The sequence below is a fragment of the Saccopteryx bilineata genome, chromosome 1, assembly GCF_036850765.1.
Source record: "Saccopteryx bilineata isolate mSacBil1 chromosome 1, mSacBil1_pri_phased_curated, whole genome shotgun sequence".
NCBI lineage: Eukaryota > Metazoa > Chordata > Mammalia > Chiroptera > Emballonuridae > Saccopteryx > Saccopteryx bilineata.
Window position 1 is genome coordinate 378,918,439 of NC_089490.1, and position 19,736 is coordinate 378,938,174.

At 52.4% G+C, this 19,736-nt stretch overlaps 1 protein-coding gene across 1 annotated transcript in view; it reads left to right on the top strand.

Moving 5' to 3' along the window:
* The window catches only part of NAT10 (N-acetyltransferase 10), a 40,838-nt gene extending 21,890 nt beyond the window's left edge, over positions 1–18,948 (top strand). The window contains exons 13-29 of the mRNA XM_066251254.1: positions 3,180–3,304; positions 3,736–3,886; positions 4,936–5,032; positions 5,866–5,982; positions 7,201–7,302; positions 7,399–7,473; positions 8,273–8,389; positions 9,195–9,328; positions 10,639–10,687; positions 12,628–12,724; positions 12,801–12,911; positions 13,762–13,934; positions 14,404–14,523; positions 14,855–14,953; positions 15,370–15,443; positions 16,436–16,519; positions 18,808–18,948. Coding sequence (XP_066107351.1) covers positions 3,180–3,304; positions 3,736–3,886; positions 4,936–5,032; positions 5,866–5,982; positions 7,201–7,302; positions 7,399–7,473; positions 8,273–8,389; positions 9,195–9,328; positions 10,639–10,687; positions 12,628–12,724; positions 12,801–12,911; positions 13,762–13,934; positions 14,404–14,523; positions 14,855–14,953; positions 15,370–15,443; positions 16,436–16,519; positions 18,808–18,919 — 1,837 coding nt within the window. The 3' untranslated portion in view covers positions 18,920–18,948. The remainder of the gene's footprint in view (positions 1–3,179; positions 3,305–3,735; positions 3,887–4,935; positions 5,033–5,865; positions 5,983–7,200; positions 7,303–7,398; positions 7,474–8,272; positions 8,390–9,194; positions 9,329–10,638; positions 10,688–12,627; positions 12,725–12,800; positions 12,912–13,761; positions 13,935–14,403; positions 14,524–14,854; positions 14,954–15,369; positions 15,444–16,435; positions 16,520–18,807) is intronic.
* Positions 18,949–19,736: the final 788 nt, after the last annotated feature.

Here is a 19,736-nt window from a genome sequence, read left to right on the forward strand (position 1 = left end):
GCTCAGTTGGTTAGAGCATTGTCCTGATAGCTCAGTTGGTTAGAGCATCGTCCTGATAGCTCAGTTGGTTAGAGCATCGTCCTGATAGCTCAGTTGGTTAGAGCATCGTCCTGATAGCTCAGTTGGTTAGAGCATCGTCCTGATAGCTCAGTTGGTTAGAGCATCGTCCTGATAGCTCAGTTGGTTAGAGCATCGTCCTGATAGCTCAGTTGGTTAGAGCATCGTTCTGATAGCTCAGTTGGTTAGAGCATCGTCCTGATAGCTCAGTTGGTTAGAGCATCGTTCTGATAGCTCAGTTGGTTAGAGCATCGTCCTCATAGCTCAGTTGGTTAGAGCATTGTCCTGATAGCTCAGTTGGTTAGAGCATCGTCCTGATAGCTCAGTTGGTTAGAGCATCGTCCTGATAGCTCAGTTGGTTAGAGCATCGTCCTGATAGCTCAGTTGGTTAGAGCATTGTCCTGATAGCTCAGTTGGTTAGAGCATTGTCCTGATAGCTCAGTTGGTTAGAGCATCGTCCTGATAGCTCAGTTGGTTAGAGCATTGTCCTGATAGCTCAGTTGGTTAGAGCATTGTCCTGATAGCTCAGTTGGTTAGAGCATCGTCCTGATAGCTCAGTTGGTTAGAGCATCGTCCTGATAGCTCAGTTGGTTAGAGCATCGTTCTGATAGCTCAGTTGGTTAGAGCATTGTCCTGATAGCTCAGTTGGTTAGAGCATCGTTCTGATACGCCAAGGTTGCAGGTTTGATCCCCAGTCAGGACATATGCAAGAGCCAACCAATGAATACATAAATAAAGTAGAACAATAAATCTATGTTAAAAAAAATACATGGATGGCAATATCAATGTCTTATGTCTTTGAATTATGTGAAGATATAGTATTAAAGTAACTAATTAGCATAAGAAAGTGGGCTTAATAATGGCCCAGGAGCTTTTTTAAAATTTTTGAAATAGTTCATGTTTGCTATAGAAAATTTAGAAAAATCAAATAAGCAAAAAGAAAAATCACTGGTAATCCAGTCATCTAGAGAGATCACTTCTGTTAGAATTTTGGTGTACATTTACTGTGCATCTATTTTACTTTTTCATTTTGAACAAAAACATAAACATAGTTTATATATTGCTTTAATTTTATTTTTTCTATAACACTATACTGTAAAATATTTCCAGGTCAATAAATAGTTATCTTTATTATATTGGAAAGATTTTGATATGGAAGTCACATCTTGAAAAGATAATTCTATTACAGATTTATTTTTGTGACTTTTATTTGCAATGAAAATATTTAAGTAAAGTGGATTTTACTTTTTTCTTGTTAACAGCTTTGTTGAGATATAATTTACATACCCCATAATTTACTCACTTAAACTGTGTAATTCTACTGTTTTTAGTATACCGGTATACACTGAGTTGTGCCATCATCACCAGTCAGTATTAGAACATTTTCATCAGCCCAGAAAGAAACTTTGTTCCCTATGGCTATCACCCTCCAATCCTCCCCCTCCACCAACCCTAGGGAATACTGAATCTACTTTCTGGATTTATTTGCCTATTCTGGACATTGCTTATAAATGGAATCATACAATGTGTGATCTTTGTGACTGACTTCTTTCACTTAGCATAGTGTCTAAGGTTCATCCATGTAGTTTGTATCAGCACTCCCTTCCTTTTTATGGCCACGTCATATTCCATTGTGTGTTTGGAAACATTTTGTTTTTTCATTCATCTGTTGACCGACATTTGGGTTGTTTCTGTCTTTGGGCTATTAGGAATAATGCTGCTGTGAACATTCGTGGACAGGTTTTTGTGTGGACATGTTTTCAAGTCTTGGGTGTATATATCTAGGGGTAGAATTACTGAGTAAAATGGTAGCATTCTGTTGAACCATTTCAAGAACTGTTTTCTAAAGCGGCTGCACAATTTTACATTCTCACTGGCAGTGTACAAAGGTTCCAGTTTGCCCGTATTCTTGCCAGCATTTGTCACAGCAGTTATCTTTGAGTATAGCCATCCCAATGAGTGTACAGTGGTGTTGCGTGTGGTCTTCATTCACATTTTGCTGATGGCTGATGGTGTGGGGCCTCTCGTGCATTTATTGGCCATTTGTATGCCTTCTTCCAAAAATGAGCTATTCATATTCTCTGCTCATTTTCTAATTGGGCTGTCTTTGCTAATTGAGTCGTAAGGGTTCCTTATACATTCTAGATACAAGTCCCTTATCAGATAGATACAATTTACAAAACTTTTCTCTCATACGGTTTTTTTTTTCCTCACTTTCTTGATAATGTCCTTGAAGCACAAAAGTTTTTAATTGGGTTGCTTGTGTTTATTCTTGTTTTTAGTTTAAAATAAGTAAATGGAATTTTTTAAAGAAAACTTTGCTGTTTGGCTTAGAGGGGGGAAAAAATACTTCAAAATTCCAATTTTTTGATTATTTTGTAAAAGTAATATTTGAGTTAGAAAAAGTATTTATACAGTCTTAAATATTATAATGACGAGTACTACAAAATGAAGTAATAATAAAGAAGAAAGCCCACCGAGCAGTCTGCACCCTATAGTCACATCTTCTTGTAACAGAAGACCAGGAAGAAATATAATTGAAAAGTACTGGTTCGGTGATCAGTTTATAGATCATTTTTTTCCCCCAAAAAACTTTTGCAAGTTGTTTTATTTTACCTTTTAAATGAAAGTAGTAATTAAAAGAATTACTTGGGTGGTGGATCTGTTTAATCTTGATTTTTCCCATCTGGAAACGTTCTCTGTTGATTTCTTCAAACATGTTACTTCTAACAGCATTTCTCATTAATTGACCATTGAACTGTGTTTCAGTTTTATTATACTAAAGACTTTACTTGTAATGTTTTCAGTCCTTTATTTAATTCATAGCACAGTCCTTTGTGGTGTATAGAGTAATCCCCTGGAGAGGGTGAGGCTGAAAGAGGTGGGGTTCCTTCCCAGAGGTACTAAGTCATTGTGCCAGGACTGCCCCTGGCTGGCTCCACGCGGGCCCCCTGCTGCCCCGTCTCCTCTGGGCGTGCCCCGTTCTGCAGAATGTTCTGAGATGAGCAGGGCCGTCCCTGGGGAGCAAGTCTGGTGTTTCAGCAGGATGAGGAAGTTCTCTTTCCCCTCTTGGAGAATGGATTTGAGACCTTGTGTCTGATTGCCTTTGCTTTTGCTTATAGCTACGAGGGCACTGGGCGGTCACTGTCCCTCAAGCTAATTCAGCAGCTCCGTCAACAGAGTGCCCAGAGCCAGATCAGCACCACCGCTGAGAACAAGACCACGACCACAGCCAGACTGGCCTCAGGTACTATCGTGGAGCTCAGAATGGACCCCGCAGCACACAGCAAGTCTCTTTAGACTCTCTCACTGGGCCCTTCCCCTCGTGACATATGGGTGGTACCAAACCTTCTTACAGTCAGGCAGGAAGGTTCAGTCCCATGAGCTGAAGTTGCTTTTCTCCAGAGTAGCTAGCACGTGACCGGATGGCAGGTTGGCTGGGCCTTTTGGGGGCTGGACCCTCGTTGGTCCCATGTCGGGGCGTGGGTGCATGAGCTCACAGAGCCTGTTAGGACTGGTGTCAGGGCAAGCCGACCATCCTCAGGAACAGTTGAACCTCTCGAGCCATACTGACACAGGGTATGCTGTGACGAAGAGAAAGTAGAACCTTTGCCTTGCGCATTTAGACAAAACGTATTTGATCCTTATTTCTCATCATGTGTGTTTTGTGGGGACCAGCGCGGACGCTGCACGAGGTCTCCCTGCAGGAGTCGATCCGATATGCCCCTGGGGACGCGGTGGAGAAGTGGCTGAACGACTTGCTGTGCCTGGACTGCCTCAACATTACCCGGATAGTGTCAGGCTGCCCCCTGCCTGGAGCCTGCGAGCTGTATCCTCCCAGGGGGGTGATGGGAGACGTGCACGGAGGGTCTGGCCCTTTGTGAGCTGTATCCTCCCAGGGGGGTGACGGGAGACGTGCACGGAGGGTCTGGCCCTTTGTGAGCTGTATCCTCCCAGGGGGTGACGGGAGAAGTGCACGGAGGGTCTGGCCCTTTGTGAACTGTATCCTCCCGGGGGGTGACGGGAGAAGTGCACGGAGGGTCTGGCCCTTTGTGAACTGTATCCTCCCGGGGGGTGACGGGAGAAGTGCACGGAGGGTCTGGCCCTTTGTGAACTGTATCCTCCCGGGGGGTGACGGGAGAAGTGCACGGAGGGTCTGGCCCTTTGTGAACTGTATCCTCCCGGGGGGTGACGGGAGAAGTGCACGGAGGGTCTGGCCCTTTGTGAACTGTATCCTCCCGGGGGGTGACGGGAGAAGTGCACGGAGGGTCTGGCCCTTTGTGAACTGTATCCTCCCGGGGGGTGACGGGAGAAGTGCACGGAGGGTCTGGCCCTTTGTGAACTGTATCCTCCCGGGGGGTGACGGGAGAAGTGCACGGAGGGTCTGGCCCTTTGTGAACTGTATCCTCCCGGGGGGTGACGGGAGAAGTGCACGGAGGGTCTGGCCCTTTGTGAACTGTATCCTCCCGGGGGGTGACGGGAGAAGTGCACGGAGGGTCTGGCCCTTTGTGAACTGTATCCTCCCGGGGGGTGACGGGAGACGTGCACGGAGGGTCTGGCCCTTTGTGAACTGTATCCTCCCGGGGGGTGATGGGAGACGTGCACGGAGGGTCTGGCCCTTTGTGAACTGTATCCTCCCGGGGGGTGACGGGAGAAGTGCACGGAGGGCCTGGCCCTGTTTCCTGGGCTGCTGCTCTAGGGAGAGGGAAGGGCCAGGCCGTCTCTCTTTCCCTTCCTTCCTGCCCTAACGTGTTTCTGCTGGGACACGGGGTTCCTCTTTCCAAGCTGAGGGAAGGCCACTCAGCCAGGGGACCCTCGGAAGTAGCATGTTCTGTTTGGGCTTTCTTTGGTTTGTTTTGGTTGCTTAACCAGACCCAGCTACTATGTTAACAGAGACACCCTCTTCTGCTACCACAAGGCCTCCGAAGTTTTTCTCCAGCGGCTTATGGCCCTCTACGTGGCTTCTCACTACAAGGTAACTGCCCGAGCCCTTGAGTGAACTTCAGCTATGCAGTCCCCTTTCACTTAGCTTCTCACATCTTCTGTTACCAGTGGCTCAGGTGACCATTCTTTGGGACTTCAATGTCCTGATGTTGGCAAGGGCCAGTGACCTTGCTGGAGCTTGCGTTCCCCACTGTGGCTGTGGTGGTCTGGGGCTTCCAGCTCGCCTGCATTGTGCAGTGCCTGTGGGGAGCCCCGTGCCCGCTCACTGGAGAGGTGGAGAGCTGCCCTCTCTAAACAGGGCACTTCTGTTCCTTGCCTGTCTGCAAAGCTGGTAGGCTTCCGCGGTACAACAGTTGTAACCTGCAGGTGCTATTTGACCTGAGACAGCTTTGTACTTCTGGACTATTTTTAAGAAGTAACGAGTGAGAATTTAGAATATTTGTCTTGAAAACTAGGGCATGTTGTAAAAGACATTTATGGAGTGTCTAGGTAGCATTTTTATGAACACTCTTTCATGGAAGACTGGAGTTGGTGTCAGGAGTGGTGACAGGCTTTCTCGTCAGGACAGAGTTCATTCACTTCCGGCTGTGACGTGGGCAGCGCTAACTAAGCAGGTCTCCGCCCCCACCTGCAGCCCCGGCACCAGTGGCGAGATGACAGCAAGCATTTGAGGCTAAGTCCGTATAAGCCTTTTTGGAGAGTCTTGGCTGGCTGCCCACAATACTAGAAAGGCACTTCGGTGGGTTTTGGCTCATCACTTGGCTTTGGGAGGGCGGTACTCCAGTCATCCTTTGGTTCCAAGTAGCGTCTTGAGTAAAGGACAAGAAGAGGGGGGTTCTCACTGCCCCGTGTCTGTGCCCACAGAACTCTCCCAACGACCTCCAGATGCTCTCCGATGCCCCTGCTCACCACCTCTTCTGCCTCCTGCCGCCCGTACCCCCCACCCAGAACACCTTGCCCGAAGTGCTTGCTGTCGTCCAGGTACAGAAGCAGAGGCGGCCCTGTGGCATTGATTTTGGGAACCATCCAGGTGTCCAGGGTTAATGGCTCAGGAACTGCAGTGTGGGAGGGGAAGTGCTGGTTCCTGCTCTGCAGCAGTAGTGAGAGGCGGGTGTGCCAGGCACGTCGTGGGGCAGCGTGGAGGAAGCCCCGCCGACAGGACCCGCGGTGGGTGAATGTTGAAACTGGCCACTCAACCCTCCTTTATTACAAAACAGTATGTGGTACTTATAAAAGTAGAAGACACAGATTGGAAAAAATAATGTTTTTAGCGCCTGTCATGTATTTATGCATTCCTATGTCATTTTTCTTTTTACAAACAAGGGATCATAGTACTTGATAATCTGCCTTTTTTTCCTAGTGTGTCAAATATTTATAATCTGCATAATTTTTAAAGGCTGCATTTTTTTTTTTTTTTTTTTTTTTTTTGCATTTTTCTGAAGCTGGAAACAGGGAGAGACAGTCAGACAGACTCCCGCATGCGCCCGACCGGGATCCACCCGGCACGCCCACCAGGGGGCGATGCTCTGCCCATCCTGGGCGTCGCCATGTTGCGACCCTCCTGGGTGTCGCCATGTTGCGACCAGAGCCACTCTAGCGCCTGGGGCAGAGGCCACAGAGCCATCCCCAGCGCCCGGGCCATCTTTGCTCCAATGGAGCCTTGGCTGCGGGAGGGGAAGAGAGAGACAGAGAGGAAGGCGCGGCAGAGGGGTGGAGAAGCAAATGGGCGCTTCTCCTATGTGCCCTGGCCGGGAATCGAACCCCGGGTCCTCCGCACGCTAGGCCGAAGGCTGCATTTTTAAATCTGCATAATTTTTATCTCTTTCTATGCACGTGTATGGTATTGTGTCTAACCTTCTGCTATCAGATACTTGGGTCGTGGATTTGTACTGTTCTGTTCGAGCTGCGTGAGCACCCTGTCCCGATTGTGGGGTGCACACGTGCACCCTGTGTGGAGACCCTCTTCCATGTGGGTCTGCTCTTTGGGCCAGGAAGCTGTCAGTGCTCCATCTTGTTAGTGACAGTGTCGGGATAGCCCTGGGCTATAGTCATGCAATTTTCTTTGTAAATGGCTGGGTCAGTTACTGGGGTAAGCCTGACCGGTAGTCAGAGAACCAGCAAAGAGTTGATGATGTTGTGTGAGCGGGCTCTGTTCTTGGGGCCGGCCATCTCGTCTGCATGGTCCTGCTTCCGCCACAGGTGTGCCTTGAGGGGGAGATTTCTCGCCAGTCCATCTTGAACAGCCTGTCTCGAGGCAAGAAGGCTTCAGGAGACCTGATTCCGTGGACAGTGTCAGAACAGGTGAAGCGCCTTCCCTGGCATGTCAGTGTGGGTGAAGCTGGCGGGGTCGGCGGATGTATGCTGGTGCTAAGTTGCTGGCTCGTGTCTCCCACACAGTTCCAAGATCCAGACTTCGGGGGCCTCTCAGGTGGCAGGGTCGTACGCATTGCTGTTCACCCGGATTATCAAGCGGTAACGTGTCCTCGTGCCTCTCAAATCTGGTGTGCCGTTCCCAGCTGCAGCTGTGCTGCTGGCTTGTGAGGGCAGGTGCATGTGGCTGTGTGATGGGAGCTGGTCAGGGAGCCGGCGGTGCTGGGCACTCCTCTGCTGTGGAGTTTGCCCCGGGCTGGGGGGTAGTGGGTGGACAGGGTAGTTGTGTGTGCTTGTTCTTTCTTTGTGAGGACAGGGGACTTGTGAACCAGATCTTTTTGTAATTACCTCCTGTCTCTTAGAAATCCCTCTCAGGAGTTAGTTGTAGAGACGTCAGGTTTGGGCTTGCTGATCTGTGGACCAGAAATCACAGCCAGCCATCCTCATGCTCAGGTTGCAAATGGGCTGTTTGTGATGGGCTAGACCAGTGGTTAGTAAACCGCGGCTTGCAAGCCACATGCGGCTCTTTGGCCCCTTGAATGTGGCTCTTCCACAAAATACCATGTGTGAGCGCTACCTCGATAAGGAATGTGCCTACCTATATAGTTTAAGTTTAAAAAATTTGGCTCTCAAAAGAAATTTCAATGGTTGTACTGTTGATATTTGGCTCTGTTGACTGAGTTTGCCGACCACTGGGCTAGACCATGCGGGAGTGAGGGTCATCCTGTGCTAGTTCTCAGGCTCTCTGCCCTGGCCTCATTGAGAGATTTTATTGGTTCTTTGTCAAGTGCAGCTTGGCCCAAAGAGAAGGGTTTCTGGGAGCAATAGAGAGGCATAGAAGTGGGTTAGCCAGACAAGAAGATCTCTTCCTTTGCCTGTTTCCCTGCGTGCTTGCTCTCAGATGGGCTATGGCAGCCGAGCTCTGCAGCTGCTGCAGATGTACTATGAAGGCAGATTTCCTTGTCTCGAGGAGAAGGTTGGTGCGACATCGCAAGAAATTCACAGCGTCAGCAGTGAGGTAAGCCGCTTCCGCTGCACTCCTGGCTCCTGGGAGGGCCCCCCAGGGACTCGGGAGCACCACCGAACACTGGGGCGGGCTCTCTGAGTAGCAGCAGACTTCTTCCGTTTTGGAGAAGCCACTGTTTTCTTGAGCCTAGCATTTGAGATCTTTAGGTCAGCATCACCTGGAAACTTGTTAAAAATGCAAATTCTTGAGCCCTGCCCCAGACCTCTGAATGAGAAGCTTGGGTGCGGCCCAGTAACGTGCGTCCTAACCGGCTCCCAGGTGTTGCTGTGCACGTTGCAGCCTCCTCCTCTTAGTCCCCAGCCCGGACTCGGGAAGTTCCGTCTTTCTGGTCGGCACGATTAGCACCAGGAACTGGGAGGGCTTTGCACACAGTCATTGGAGTTTCGGTGTGCCTGCTAGGGGGGTGGAGAAGGGAGTTATGTTTATGGTCAGACTCAGGTTTGTCACTTCCCAAGTCCCAGAGCCACCCAGTGACAAACCTGGGTCTTCAGCCCTCATCTTTGGAACCCTGTCTTGTCTCTTCGTAAATCTGTTTGGCCTTTCTAAACCATGTGGCTCTTCTGCATTCTGGGTGCTGAGCAATAGATTCCATACTTTTCTAGGGGTTTAGTACACTCAGAAATGAGCACTGGACTTACTGGTGTTCCTGTATTTTAAAAGCCATGAGAACAAACCTAAAAACGTATCCTGGTGTTTGTTGCGTTCAGTCTAGAAGCCGGCGCGGCCGGAGTGCTTGGGAATGTCACTGACCTTCTCCCTCGGCTGTGTGGCCTGTGTTTTCTCCCCGGTGTCCTAGGCTGTCAGCTTGTTGGAAGAAGTCGTCACTCCCCGGAAGGAACTGCCTCCCTTGCTCCTCAAACTGAATGAGAGGCCTGCCGAGCGCCTGGATTACCTGGGTGTGTCCTATGGCTTGACCCCCAGGCTCCTCAAGTAAGGGTTTGCTTGTCCTTCTCTGCGAACCGCCCCCTTGTCTTTGGTTTCTGAAAATGAGAGTTCTGTGGGCTGTGTGTCTGCCTTTCCAGTGGGTGTCTGTCAGAGGTCACGGACTCACTGCTCCCCCAGCCCTTCCCAGCGGTACCTGTCGGCTCCCAGAATGCACACACAGTGACCTGCTCTCTGCTCCCCCCCAGCCCTTCCCAGCGGTACCTGTCCCTGCTCCCAGAATGCACACACAGTGACCTGCTCTCTGCTCCCCCCCCCCAGCCCTTCCCAGCAGTACCTGTCCCTGCTCCCAGAATGCACACACAGTGACCTGCTCTCTGCTCCCCCCCCAGCCCTTCCCAGCAGTACCTGTCCCTGCTCCCAGAATGCACACACAGTGACCTGCTCTCTGCTCCCCCCCCAGCCCTTCCCAGCAGTACCTGTCCCTGCTCCCAGAATGCACACACAGTGACCTGCTCTCTGCTCCCCCCCAGCCCTTCCCAGCAGTACCTGTCCCTGCTCCCAGAATGCACACACAGTGACCTGCTCTCTGCTCCCCCCCCCAGCCCTTCCCAGCGGTAGCTGTCCCTGCTCCCAGAATGCACACACAGTGACCTGCTCTCTGCTCCCCCCCCAGCCCTTCCCAGCGGTACCTGTCAGCTCCCAGAATGCACACACAGTGACCTGCTCTCTGCTCCCCCCCCAGCCCTTCCCAGCGGTACCTGTCCCTGCTCCCAGAATGCACACACAGTGACCTGCTCTCTGCTCCCCCCCAGCCCTTCCCAGCGGTACCTGTCGGCTCCCAGAATGCACACACAGTGACCTGCTCTCTGCTCCCCCCCAGCCCTTCCCAGCGGTAGCTGTCCCTGCTCCCAGAATGCACACACAGTGACCTGCTCTCTGCTCCCCCCCAGCCCTTCCCAGCGGTACCTGTCCCTGCTCCCAGAATGCACACACAGTGACCTGCTCTCTGCTCCCCCCCAGCCCTTCCCAGCAGTACCTGTCAGCTCCCAGAATGCACACACAGTGACCTGCTCTCTGCTCCCCCCCCAGCCCTTCCCAGCGGTAGCTGTCCCTGCTCCCAGAATGCACACACAGTGACCTGCTCTCTGCTCCCCCCCCCAGCCCTTCCCAGCGGTACCTGTCAGCTCCCAGAATGCACACACAGTGACCTGCTCTCTGCTCCCCCCCCAGCCCTTCCCAGCGGTAGCTGTCCCTGCTCCCAGAATGCACACACAGTGACCTGCTCTCTGCTCCCCCCCAGCCCTTCCCAGCGGTAGCTGTCGGCTGCTCCCAGAATGCTCTCTCTGCCTTTGCAGGTTCTGGAAACGAGCTGGGTTTGTTCCTGTTTATCTGAGACAGACCCCGGTGAGTGGGGCGTCCAGCAGCGGGGGGCTGTGGGTTTGTGGTTATCGCTGGTGGCAGGTCTAGGTGCACAGAGCCTTGTGCCCCGGCGATGCTCTGAGCAGGTGTTCCTGTGCCTCCCAGAGGTTTGTTCCGATGGACACCCCACAGCCGTCCCCTGAAAGGCCATGTGATCACATCCCCCGCTGTGTAGCTTACTCCAGTGCATTCCGGGCTTTGCTTGATTATAGAATAGCTGAGGTGCCGGTGGACTTGCTCATCACGTTCAGGAAGCCTGTAACCTGGGGCTTCCGTGAGTTATTTTAATTTAAAGAAAAGCGGTATGAGGAGAGGAGTGCATGGCAGAGCCATAGAGAGTTATTAATTATGGAAGGGGAGAGTTCATGACTAAGTTCCTCAAGAAAAAAACTGTTTAGCAGCCTACAGTGAGTCAGGCGGTGGACATGCCACACCATGACACTTATTTTTTAAGGGGTGGAAACAGGCAACAAGAAAGTGCATAAATTTTCAGTATTGAAGTGCACTGTGAAGAAAACCAAATGCTGGGATTATAATGAGCAATCAGGCTTCTGAGAGGTGACCTTTCAGACTGAAACCTGAAGATTGAAATGGAGCAGCCATGGGAAAGGCGTTTCTAAGCTGAGGGCACAGTGAGCGTCAGAGCCCGAGGCGGGCATGAGCCTGGTGATTTGAAGGAAACAGGAAGGCCAGTGTGGTGGGGAGTCCGTGAAAGAGCGGGGGTGGCTCGTGGGGGCGGGCGGGTCTAGGGAGGACTGCGTTTCCTCCTGTTGGGGTGGAGGAAGGCAGTAGAGGGAGGGTCCTTGGCTGCTCTGTGGACTGGCTGGTGGGGACCCCAGAGCAGAGGCAGGAAGAGGAGTGGATGAGAGGTGGGTGGGGTGGTTTGGGGTCTAGTGAAGACGGGAGAAGTGGCCAGAGGCAAGGTGTGTTTTGCAGGGTAAGCTGACCAGAACTGAGGGTTTGGGGTGGAAGGTGAGTGAGCACGAGATGAAGGGTAATTCCTAGGTGTCTGGCTTGAGAAACTGGGTGTGGGTGGTGCATTTTGCTGAGATAAGACCCACTGGAGGGAAAAGTGGGATTTTTTTTTGCATAGTAATGTGAGATGCCTATTAGACATCCAAATGGAAATACAGAGTAGGCAGCTGACTAGGAGTCTGGAGTTCAAGGAGGAGGTTGGGACTGGAGGCTTGGTCTTGGGGAGCACAGCGCCAGTGTCCCAGGATAGTGCCCGTTTGAGAGGTCCAGGCTGGATACAAGTTCGGCCGTTGACTAAGGAGAATGCAGACCACTGAGGTCACTGTAACCTCGGGATGGTCTGGTGCCGCGAGCTGCTCGTTTGTGACTTGGTGCTGGCGTTTTATTACATGAATGTTCAAATCCAGTAGGTATTTTTGAAAATGTCTTCTGTCTGATCTGTTCCATTCTGCTCCATTCTGATATTTTTATGGTTTGGGGCTTTGTTGTTATGTAGTAAAAATTTAAAGACCTGTGGTCATTGTTTTAGCACCTACATAAGCCTGCACTTTCAAACTGGTTACCAGCAAGGGTTTTGACATAGATTTTGCTGTAAGGCACCAAAACATGCTGATCGGATCATACAGAGTTGAAGCTGTGATAAGTGTTTGGGTTCATAATCTACCTGACACAAGCAAGGGCTCACTTCCGTGGGTCCAGAGCAGGAGCGTCCGTGCTCTGAAGATCTGAGCAGTCTGCTCCTTCGCCACGGCACCTGCTAAGTGGTGGGACAACGTGAAGCCCTGGTGTAGGAGTGATGCCTGTCCCAGCGGGGGACAGGAAGGGCGTGGGAGCAGCAGGCCTTTCCCGCCACGTTCCTACAGCTCCTCATGGCCTGCATTCCTACAAACAACGACAGACTGTTCATAAAACGGGGTTCTTGGTGCCAGTCAGGAGTGTGTGTTTTCCAGAATGACCTGACTGGGGAACACTCGTGCATCATGCTGAAGACGCTGGCTGATGAGAACGAGGCTGACGAGGGAGCCTGGCTCGCGGCCTTCTGGAAAGGTGACTCTGAGTGGAGGGGGACAGCGGGGTTTGGGGGGGGCTCCCAGACCTCTGACTCTGTGTGGTTGTACCCCAGACTTCCGAAGGCGGTTCCTGGCTCTGCTGTCCTACCAGTTCAGCACCTTCTCCCCTGCCCTGGCTCTGAACATCATTCAGAACAGGAACATCGGGAAGCCAGCCCGGCCAGGTGAGCTGGGCGGGATGGCGTGGAGGGCTGCAGCGGCCGGGGTGCGGAAGTAGGAGGTGGATGTGGTGGTCCGGGAAGAGGGAGGGCTAGGACCGGAGGGGCCGGGTCCAGGCCTGCATCGCCCCCTGCCGTCTCCCGCTAGCAGGCCCTGCTCTGCCGCAGGTGCTGGCACACACCGTAGCTCTCATCTGCATAAGACTTTGTGGATGTCAGGTAGCTTGTTCAGCTAGTGGATTAAGGAACGCCATTTAAATCCTGTGACCCAGAGTAGCTAGCGCAATTCTGAGGCTCAGTTTCCTCATTTGTGAAATGGTAATAAGAATACGCTGCCAACCTTCTGTGGCCAACACATAAAAGTGTTACAAACTCTGGGTGAGTATTTACAATGTAAAAACGTGTAGGGGTCACTGTATTAACAGCTGTAGGCCCTTGTTTTTTCTGTCGCTGAATGTGTGCGTGTACTTTGTTTTGCTGATTGTATTTAGAAAAACCTGTCCCTCAAGCTGGACAGAGCGCGTGTCCTGTCTGCGAAGCGGGTCCTGAGGGGAAGGACAGCGTGGGGAAGGGGGGTTGGTGTGGTCCTCTAGCCCTGGGGCCTGGGAGCCTTCCCGTGATCTGATGTGTTGGCGTGGAACTCTGAGTAAGGGTCCCGTGCCAGTTGTCCCTGGCCCTGCGTGGACCAGAGCTGCCCCCCTCTGCAGGAGAAGGGTCCGGCAGCGTGGGGTGGTATGTTACATGGTGGGCAAGCACTCTGCAGTGGCTTCTGCTCCGGCTGAAGGCCCAGTGGAGGAGCAGCTGCTGGGTGCCCCCGGGGACTGCCCTGACCCGTCTGGCTCTGTCGCACGTACAGCCCTACGCCGGGAGGAGCTGGAAGCACTTTTTCTCCCCTATGACCTGAAGAGGCTGGAGATGTATTCACGGAACATGGTTGACTATCACCTCATCATGGACCTGATCCCAGCCATCTCCCGGATGTATTTCCTGAACCAGCTGGGCGACCTGGCCCTGTCTGCTGCCCAGTCGGTAGGTGGCCTGCTGCTCGTGGGCTGCGAAGGAAGATGGGGTTGTGGAGCGATTCACGTGCTGGATGTTTGGTTGGATGTTTTGATGTCATTTTCTGTATTTAATTCCTTGTGGTTCTGATAAGGGGTGAGGACACGTGAGCTCTGAATTGAGCCATGCGCTCAGCCACCCAGTTAGCAGTGAAGAGCTGCAGCTTGCCTTCATTCCTACTCTGCCTGAGCAGAGGGCTAGCAGCGCCCTGAACTTTTTAGTGTAGCTGTGAAGCAGCTCTTTGTCAGGATAGGTTAGTTTGGGGATGGTAGGGAGAGGAAGCATTCCTCGGTAGTTTCAGTAACAGGATAAAAGAGAAGATTCCAAAATACAGTAGCATTTGATATTTTGTACCATAGTTTTGGTCAAAAGAAAGTACTAACTCTGTTCTCAGTGTCATTTTAATGGGCAAGGGCCACTTAGATTTCCCATCCCCCAGGCCCTTCTCCTGGGTGTTGGCCTGCAGCACAAGTCCGTGGACCAGCTGGAGAAGGAGATTGAGCTGCCCTCGGGCCAGCTGATGGGACTTTTCAATCGGATCATCCGCAAAGTCGTGAAGGTAACCATGGCTGAGCTCAGGGTGTTGGTCCGTTTCAATTAATGTCACAACCCACTCTGCCCCCAAATGAACAGATTTTAACAATTAGCCATATATGCTGCAGCTCGCCACCCCCCCCCCCCCCCCCGCCCCGTGCGCACCCCGCTGAAGGAGTGGGGGCGTCGGCTGACTAGTGTTCTGTCCCGGAGGCTCCGTGCGGGGAATCTGATCTCTGCAGCCTGTGTCCTTACCCTCCTCTCGTGATCACACACCCTCCTGAACGGGGCACACTCAGCGCTGACTGGCTGGGTCCCTGCTGCTGCTGATCTGCTTCCTGGCCATTGTTTTGTAGCTGTTTAACGAAGTGCAGGAAAAGGCCATTGAGGAGCAGATGGTGGCAGTGAAGGATGTGGTCATGGAGCCCGCGATGAAGACCCTGAGCGATGACCTGGTATGCTGCTGTGAAGGCCTGTGAGCACTGAACGTGGGCCCGTCCCCTTTAGTCGGCGTCCTCTGTGCTGATCGAGCTCTGTGGTGGTGATGCTCTGTGGGTGTGGACGACCATCACTCCCTGCGTGTCCCTGCCCTGATGTGCCTGAGCACGTCCCCTTCTGCCCCCACTGAATGTGTGTGCGTGTGCAAGCAGTCTAGCTGCTGTTGTGAACTTGTTTGTCCTCGTATACTTTTTAAAATGCTTGTTCTGTATTCATATACACTGGAGTAGGAGCCACTGCTCACAGTGGAGGGTAAACTGAGAGCAGATGTCTGCTCAGTTTAGTGATCTTCTGCCCCTCTGCCCCTCACCTTTTTCTGCCACTTGTCCCCGCTTGCCTCTGACCTGCTCTGTCTGGGGGGCCTTGGCCGCAGGATGAAGCAGCGAAGGAGTTCCAGGAGAAGCACAAGAAAGACGTGGGGAAGCTGAAGAGCATGGACCTCTCCCAGTAAGCTCCCCCACTGCTGCTCCTGGGCAGCGAGGGCTCTGCCTGGGCTCCCTGTCCCGGTGCCTGGTGCCCTGGGCGCTGCTCCGTGGGGCCACTTTCCTAATGCCTGATTCCCCGTGTGCAGGCTTCTGGAGGACTTGGCTCCCAGGTCAGCTCTGCCGTGCTGACTTGCACATCGTGCTCCCGAAAGCCCCAGGGTTTCCCGTCCCCCCTCAGGCCCCTCGGGAGGGGCTGCTGGCCAGTGAGTGTCCACTTTGAATGGCCACTCTTCTGTGTTTTTTGTCTTCAAATTCTGCATGGGAATTTGTTTGAAGAAAGGATTCTGCCAACAAAACCCTTGCCCTGGAACCCTCTGTATACTAAGAATCCTAGTCCCCTTGGTGCTGCAGCTGGGTACTCCCTGCCCTGTGGAGTGATGTGAATAACAACTCCAGAATTAGTGGCCTTTCTGCCTCTCTGACCTTTATTCTTCTAGCTGCTGGGTCATTACTGACGGTAGTTATTGGACATGGGAGATGGGGAGGTGGCCCGCAGGGCCCTGGGCAGGGTTCCAGCTCTGCTGTTAGCTTTGAGGTATTAAAACTTTGATTGGCAGGTTTGCTAGATTCCGGGGTGGGGAGAGGCACAGTTCCAGGGCTTGTAGAACCGGAGGGAGGAGTGAGCAGGAAGGTGGTGGGGTGACAGGAGCCTGCTTTGGTGGGCGGTTCATCAGAGGCAGGTGGGAGAAGTCGCAGCTGCGCCCTGTGCTGGCCCGTCCTGTCGTGGACTCCTGCTGGCAGGGGTGACCCTCGTTCCACTGAAGTCCTGTCCCGTGGAGCTGGCTCCAAGGCTCCTGGCCCTACTGCGTGCCTGTTCTCCCTGCCACTCAGACGCTGACCAGCCCGGCCAGGCCTTTGTGGCAGGGCGTGTCTGATAGGAATGTTGTCACGGTCTTCTTTTCTTTTAAGCACCTCCTTCTTTTGAGCAGGCTCTGATATTTCTCTGTTATTTAGATACATAATCCGCGGAGATGATGAAGAGTGGAACGAGGCTCTAAACAAAGCCGGCCAGAATGCTTCGATCGTCAGCCTGAAGAGGTGAGGGCCCGGCGTCTGACAGGAGAGGTCTGGCCTCTGTGCTCCTCTGGTAACTCACTAGGAAAGGGGAGGTTGGAACAGAAACTCGGAGAGAAGTCCTGGTTCTTTCCTTTGAGTGTTGCTCCTTTGGTAGCATACCTCCTGCAGCTCGGGCTGGGGCATCTCTCAGGCCGAGGTCTCAGCACTCCTCGTAATCCCCCGACAGGGAGACAGGCCTGAGGGGACTGTCCCAGAGCTGCAGGAACTGAGCCCGTCCTGTGGGCCTGAATGCAGTGTCCCGTTCCCCCTCAGAGCAACACGAGGCAGCTGTTGTATTACCATCACTGCTTTAAAGATGGAGTAACCACGCTCGAAGTAACTTCTCAAGGAGCATACAGCTAGTAAGAGGCAGAGCCAGACTTGTGGCCAGATTTGTCCGTTGCGAACTCATTGTAAGCTGCAGTCTCCTCTAAGCCAGCGCTTCTCAAACTCTGGGGTCTTAGAGTTCCTTATCTCATAAAAATTATTGAGGGATGGATCCCGAAGGGCTTGTGGGTTGTCTGTTCATGTTTCCACTCGTAGAAGTTAATTGCCAAGACATTTTCAAAAGTTTTTCAGAATTAAAGGTGCAACATGGGACTCATGGGGTTTTTTTTGGTTGTTTTTAAAAATATTCTTTTTTTTCTGTAAAAATTTCAGTAAGAAAAGTGACATGGTTTTACATTCGCATTTTTGCAAATCTCTGCTATTTGGCTATCTTGCATTCAGTCTTTTGTGCAATATGTCTTATAGTCTCTGGAAAACTGAACAGTTATGAAAAAATAGAAAAGGCAAAAAATGTATACAAGTATTATTATGAAAATAGTTCTGACCTTAGGGATTACCCAGAAGGGTCTTGGGCACCTCAGGCGTCCCTGGCCCACTCCGAAGACCTTTGCTCCAGGCGGTGTCTCTGCAGAGGGTGCACCTGCAGAGAACCACACTTTCTGGGCTGGGCCTTGGTGGCAGTTCCCTGTGGGGAGAGAGTGAGTTCTGGCCCTGGGCCTCTAGTGCTGCGGCCTGCACAGCCCATGTAGGGGCGAGTGGGGAGGGTTGTTCTTGGAATTGTCATAGTCACCCCGAGTCCCTTGGAGAGTTACTTTGGAAACATTTGGAAAGAGGAAATCCTGTGACTCTGGGAACCACAGATCCCTGAAGTCATAGACTCTCTTCTGTAGTCTCCAGACGTTGCTGGGACCTCGAGGGTTCTGGCCCTGGTGCTGGCCTCATCTGCCACATGCTCTCTGATGGGCCACAGAAGGCTCTGGTCAGCGTGTCCTAACTTCTGGTTTGGACAGTGTGGCCCATGATGACTGACCGAGGGGTGGGTCTGACTGGCACAGAGTGCCAGGGAACCGGCTTGGCGTGGAGAAGGCCTCCTGCCCTTATCAGCTGTCACTGCTGGTGAGGAACCCGCGCCGTGTGGTCGCTCGTGTGCTTGAGGCCTCTGGGTACATGTGAGATACGTGCTTGTGGAGGTAAAAATCCTGGTATCTATCAGTGTGTTCTTAGATGCCTTGCTTTTCTTCGTGTGTGTGTGTGTGTGTGTGTGTGAGTGAGAGAGAGACAGAGAGAGAGAGTGAGAGAGAGAGGTCACTTCATTCAGGTGATGTTAATGGCCCTGGATCAAGCTCTTCAGTCTCTCCTCAGTGGGAGGTATTTGTACCCAGGGCAAGTGCCCCTGGAGAGAATCTTGAGCCTGTGCGGGGCAGGACGGTGGCCGTAGCTGAGTGACTCCCATGCTGATCTGTCAGAGAGGAGTCCAGTGGCCAGCTGAGATGTGTCCCCTGAGTCAGTACTTCCAGGGCTGTATTCGTGTTCAGGAAAAATAAAACAGGAACAGCACATCAGGAAGGACTATAGGGCCTGCCTGGGACTCATGCTGTGGGTTAGGGTCACTGTGGTAGTATGTCTGGTTCCCAGAACAACCCTGGGTGGTGAGGGAGGGAGGGGATCTTCCTTGAGGTCTTGGAGGAGGGGCCCGTACCGGACCCTGAAGAGACCTCTGACGGCAGATGTTGAGAGGTGGCTTTGTTCCTGCGCAAACTAAGAGCTCGGGCAGGCGGAAGCCGGGTGCTGTGGGGCACCGGCCTCCACACAATGCCTGGTACGCTGGGAGGCTTGCAGAGGACGTTTGTGTCTGACCGGGTGTTACATCGTTTCTGGTGATGGAAACCCTTTTTCAGACAAAGCAAAGCAGTCTGAAAGATGTTAGGTGTGTGCATACTTCATTCTTTCTCTCTCTACTGATAGTTTTCTTTTTCCTCCAGTGACAAGAAAAGGAAATTGGAAGCCAAACAAGAATCCAAACAGAACAAAAAGTTGAAGAAAAACAGAGATATGAAGCACAAAAAAGATGCGAAGCTGAAGCGGAAGAAGTAGTGAAGAGGAGCTCCGGTCTCGGCAGTGACCCGGAAGGAAACACCCTGCCTTTCCGCCTATCCGGCCGGCCGGGGTGGCAGCCTGCACTGTTAAAAGCACCAAGCGCCCCCATCAGCCCCGGAAGCTGGACTGGAACTCCGTGTATGGACCACGCTTGGCTTAAAGCAAAGTCACTTCTGAATAGGTCTGCTGGGAGCTCAACTCGGGTCCTGCCGAAGGTCTGCCGCCCTCCGCCCAGTCCTGGCCTTCCTTCCCCACATGTTCGTGTTTTGTGTTGGGTCCAGCTTTTTTTATTCCTTCCCATGTGGAAGCCACGCTGACTCTTGTCCCTTCTCAGGTGCTAAGTGCACCGCTGTCTGGCGATGCCCAGAGGGCTTCTGGGAGAGCATGGACTCATCATGGACTTGTCCAAACAGCCGGGGCCTGCAGTGGTAGTGCCCTGGGATCGTGCGCTGTGACCCTTGGCTCCTGGCTCAGCAGGCCTGCTGCCCTATGTCCCAGGAAGCCTGACCTCTCCTCCTTCAGGAAGGATATGGCACTTGAGTCCTCAAAACTTAACCACTTGGGAAAAATGTTGGGAAAGACCCCTTTGCTAGCAAGGGTGAGAGAGGGATAGAGGATCTATTTTTAATAAATAACATCCTAGAAAGACAACTGTCTGTGGGCACTCACTGACTCCACACTGGTGGAGGGTGCAGCTTGCCCTGTTTTCTGGTGGAGCTTGGGCGCCAGGGTGACTGGAGGGTGCTGGAGTGGAGGCTGGGGCTGGGGCTGAGGCTGGGCGGGCGGGCAGGGCTTACCCACCCAGGGCCTGTGG